The sequence below is a fragment of the Nuphar pumila genome, chromosome 16, assembly GCF_984573655.1.
Source record: "Nuphar pumila chromosome 16, dmNupPumi1.hap1.1, whole genome shotgun sequence".
NCBI classification, from domain to species: Eukaryota; Viridiplantae; Streptophyta; class Magnoliopsida; order Nymphaeales; family Nymphaeaceae; genus Nuphar; species Nuphar pumila.
This window is the reverse complement of record NC_143264.1, coordinates 15,860,833-15,864,985: the sequence shown is the minus strand read 5'-3', so window position 1 is coordinate 15,864,985 and position 4,153 is coordinate 15,860,833. Positions and strand designations below refer to the sequence as shown.

General features: G+C 37.4%; 1 protein-coding gene across 1 annotated transcript; it reads left to right on the top strand.

Moving 5' to 3' along the window:
* Positions 1-3,566: 3,566 nt before the first annotated feature.
* Positions 3,567-3,944, top strand: LOC149813016 (cysteine proteinase inhibitor 4-like). Its single transcript, XM_089991053.1, has one exon. The coding sequence runs from the start codon at positions 3,567-3,569 to the stop codon at positions 3,942-3,944; it is 378 nt and encodes a 125-aa protein (XP_089847179.1).
* Positions 3,945-4,153: the final 209 nt, after the last annotated feature.

The window sequence follows — 4,153 nt, the reverse complement described above, 5'->3', positions numbered from 1 at the left end:
TACATGAGATACAACATGATAATATGAATTGCAGCATGAGCTTATGATATAGAATTTGATATCATGGTATGCATTCCAATGATGCATACTGACCTTATGTGTTATTAGGCATGATATGCATGCTTGCATAGGTGTATGCTTAGGAATGAGCATTCAATCCAAGAATCGATCAGTGCCAAGAGAGCATGAATGACTATGTTGCATATGCAAATGTGTTTGTGTTATAAAACATGAAAATACATGCATGCACATGTTACATGTTAGATTAATGAAATTGAGGTTCAAGAAACCTATGTGGTGTCATGTATATACAAATGAATTATGTTTGGTATGTAATTTCTAATATCGATATAAGTATGTCATATGATGAATTCGTGCATGTGATTATGAAAATCCTATGTATGAACATATGTGCTCATGAATGCATGTTGAGCAAGGGTTCTAAATGAGAATCGAGACATACTAAATGCAATGAGTTGTCCTTGTGAATAATCCACATTTACCTATAACCTTACTAAAGGTAGCTCTCATTCGGGATTTCGGGTATACCTCACAAGGGTATATGTTACCAGAAGTCACAGGTCTACCTTGGAGAAGGTAGGAGGTACAAAACTCCCGTGGACCATTAAAATGTTAATATGCTTCGAGTGACAATGACTCAATTGGTCTCCAGTCCTCAGAGTTAGGAGCTAGACTACTAATATTTATCGTAGACAGTATATCCATGTCTTCTGCAGAAGTATATGATCAATAATATTTGGTTTGTAGCATTGGGGAAGCTTCACTCGGTTATGGACCGTTCCCGTAGGCACCCAACTCAGTCAGTCACTAAGAAATTTTTTATTTCATAACATAATAAACACTCGAGTAATCTCATCTGTTTCGTGAGACATCCTTCGAGTACTTGATAGGGTTGGTAAGTAAGAGAAACAATGTATTAGTTGAGTAGGTACACTTTTCAATTATGCAATTGCATTTTATATTATGGCCATGTTGAAAACATGCATTTGATGATGATGATGATAATGTTTAATTAATGACATGGGTGATAATACATTACTTAAGTTTAACTATTGTAATTATCAATATGTTTGTTCTGAATTAATATTTAATACATGCATGCTTAGTGTTGTATATGCATTCATGGTCACCATATTTTCTATTGAGACTTGTGAAATTTGCCCCTTACATTTTATACAAATAAGGAGTGAACGAGCTAGAGCGGTTGCAAGATGCTGTGGGGGTGCCATGTGAACCAACTATTTGAATCCTGAGGACTTTATTTTTAGATTAAGTGATTATTATTTAAGACCGATTGTATAAATATTTATTTATTTGATAAATACTTTAAATTGATGAATGATGATGTGTTTGAATACTTGTAACTCGCCTAAGATTTTACCCAAAAGTAAAATAATGTTTCTGTTATTTATTAAAAAGTTTTCTTTATGTAATGTAGTCAGATTGGTTTTGCTTTTGGTGGTTTCGAATTGAACTTGGTACTAGGAGGCTAAGACACGCTCGCGCTTACACTCAGTCTAGCTATCTAGTACTTAGTACAGTTGAAGTGTAGCCATTGGTAGGCCCATTACATCATTACATATTAGAATCAATGTTAAAAAAATCATGTATTTTCAAGTTAAAATTTTAAGGCATTACAAGTACAACAGGGATGACGTTGCACCTTGAAGGACTTTAGTTCTCTGCGCTTAGTCTTTGAGCACCTTGGTGAAGGTGGGCATGAGCTACAGGCTAGAACCACTTGTAATGATCAGATCCACTAGGGATCATCTACTACACTAAGTAGGGTTTGGACCTTACTGAGTTAGAGAGACGAGTCAAGGAGAGGGGCTCACAACAAGGTCAAAGAGGTTGAACGTTCATTCCCGAAACACATTCTCTTTAAGGGCTTTTCGAGATTTTGGGTGGGATTTTCTCTCGGTTCCCAAATCTCTCTCTCTCTCTCATTCTTTCCCTACTTTGAGGTGCCGCTCAACCAAGATCAACCTACACAACCTTCATTGTCCGAGGAGGGGCCCCCGAGGTATACATCAAAAGTCCCTTGATTTTTTCATTAAAATTTCAATTTTTATTACCTTTTCCTTGCTTTGTTGATTTTTTTTTTCAAGATTGGTTTTTTTTTCTTTCAATAAACCATTTTCTTTTAAAATTTCCATTCCAAGATTCTTTCTCCTATATGTGTAGGAAAACCCCTTTTTCCACTAGGGTATCAACATAAAGAGGCTAGAAATGCCATCACCATGTCGGATCATCGCATGGAAGGGGCTAGGGTTTTCAAGAAACTCGAGCAAGTTTTTCTCTCCTATCTTATACTCTCTTTCCTAATTTTCTTAGATTTTTTTTGAGAAATTTAGTTGTTTGCACACATTGGAAACACACATTTCTTGAATTGAGTTTTGCTTGAGTGGGTCCACCATCCAAGCCTACCTCACAAGCGCACTCTAGAAGGTTCAAGAAAGCTCCATAACAAATTTTCTCATGTAAAGATTTTAACCTTGGTTGAATTATCCCTTTCCATTTGGGAATGAACGTTTCAACCTCGTACAAAATGAGCGGATCCCATCACCTTAAAAGTGTAGTATGAGTTTACAAAATATTTTCTAAGATCATTTCAAAATAAGTGAATTTTCTCAATATAAATGGATTTTGGTGACTGCGATGGGACTCACTCTTCTCCATTGTCCAAGATCATTACGCATAATCGAGACCCTAGTCATTCAAACGCACTTTAGGCCTAGAAAAGTTAAAGTTCAGCAGGATTATTTAATGGGTTCTTCTATTGTGATACAAACTACAATAATTTATGAATGTACAACATGATTTCCATAGATCTAATCTTCAAATGCAAAAACTATCCTTTTGGATCATATTTATGTTCTTTTCGCAAATTTCACGTGTTTAAGTTTACTCCAACATTATGATCTACAGCATTTTAAAACTAACCTTCATGAATTGTGAACTGTTGATTTTTTACCATTTTGGAAAATTGTAGCTTGTGATGTATTAGATAAAATAAAAGCTCCTAATGTAGTAAGTAAACCATGTTCGACACATCTATATGGTTAGATTTAACAATTGGTGGCTAGATTCATACAAACAATTGTGTGCACCACTAAATGGCGTCATGGTTTACAACCACTATAAACTTTCTCTTATTTAATATAAGCAAATATTAGACGTTTCGGGTGCTTTTTCAGGCAAAAGATATGTGTTTTAATTAGTGATTAGTAGTATTTTAATTATATGTGGCCAAGGAAAAAAATCCAGTGTTCTGGCATAATACTTTATAAAGTGTTCTGCCCAATTAAGGGGAGCCATGTGGTGGCTGCCAGTTATAAAAACAAGGGGCAGCCCTTATTAAAGAGTGGGTCCGAGTGTACTGTCCCCACCTTAAAAGGGCCTTCATCTCAGGACAGAACGCACAACCAATGCCTCGTAGCCCAATCAAGTCTGAGTTACAACCAATGCCTCGTAGCTCAATTAGTTCACCTCTTTGAGCTCTTCTTCTCTTCATTGCTAACCAAGCAAAGTGCAATACAAACATGATGGGGATCAAACACTGTTTTCTGCCCTTCCTCTTCCTCTTGGCTGCTTCATCTGTGGCCATTAATGCCGCCTACACTCCTCCAACACATGGCTCATGGAAAGACATCCCCGACGTGGGAAAATCTCCCGACCTCATCGATGCTGCGAAGTTTGCAGTTGTGGAGTACAACAAGCAGAGCAGCAGCAAACTGGTGTTTGTAAGGTTGCTGGAGGGGCAGGTATGGGTGTCCAGGATGCTCGGAACGGTGACTCACCAGTTTCTGGTTGAGGCCAAGACCAGCACGAAGCTTTTCAAAGTATACAAGTGTGTTGTTTCCGAGGTGGTAGTTCCAAACGCGCCAAAGACTCTTCGATTCTTTGAACCTGTCCTCCCTTAGTGTGTCCATAATATTAAGTTATACGTGCGTATATGTATTGGAGTAATGGCTATTATTAAATAAATGAAATTAATCTTGTTTGGAAGTGGAAGTTAACCAAAGTCAGGTCAAGAGCAGATCCTGCAGTGCTCGCCAAATACCTTAAAAAAGGCAATTGGTCCCAATAAATGAACGCCGCGCATCCCCTCGCTTCCCATCCAAGGAGTTAG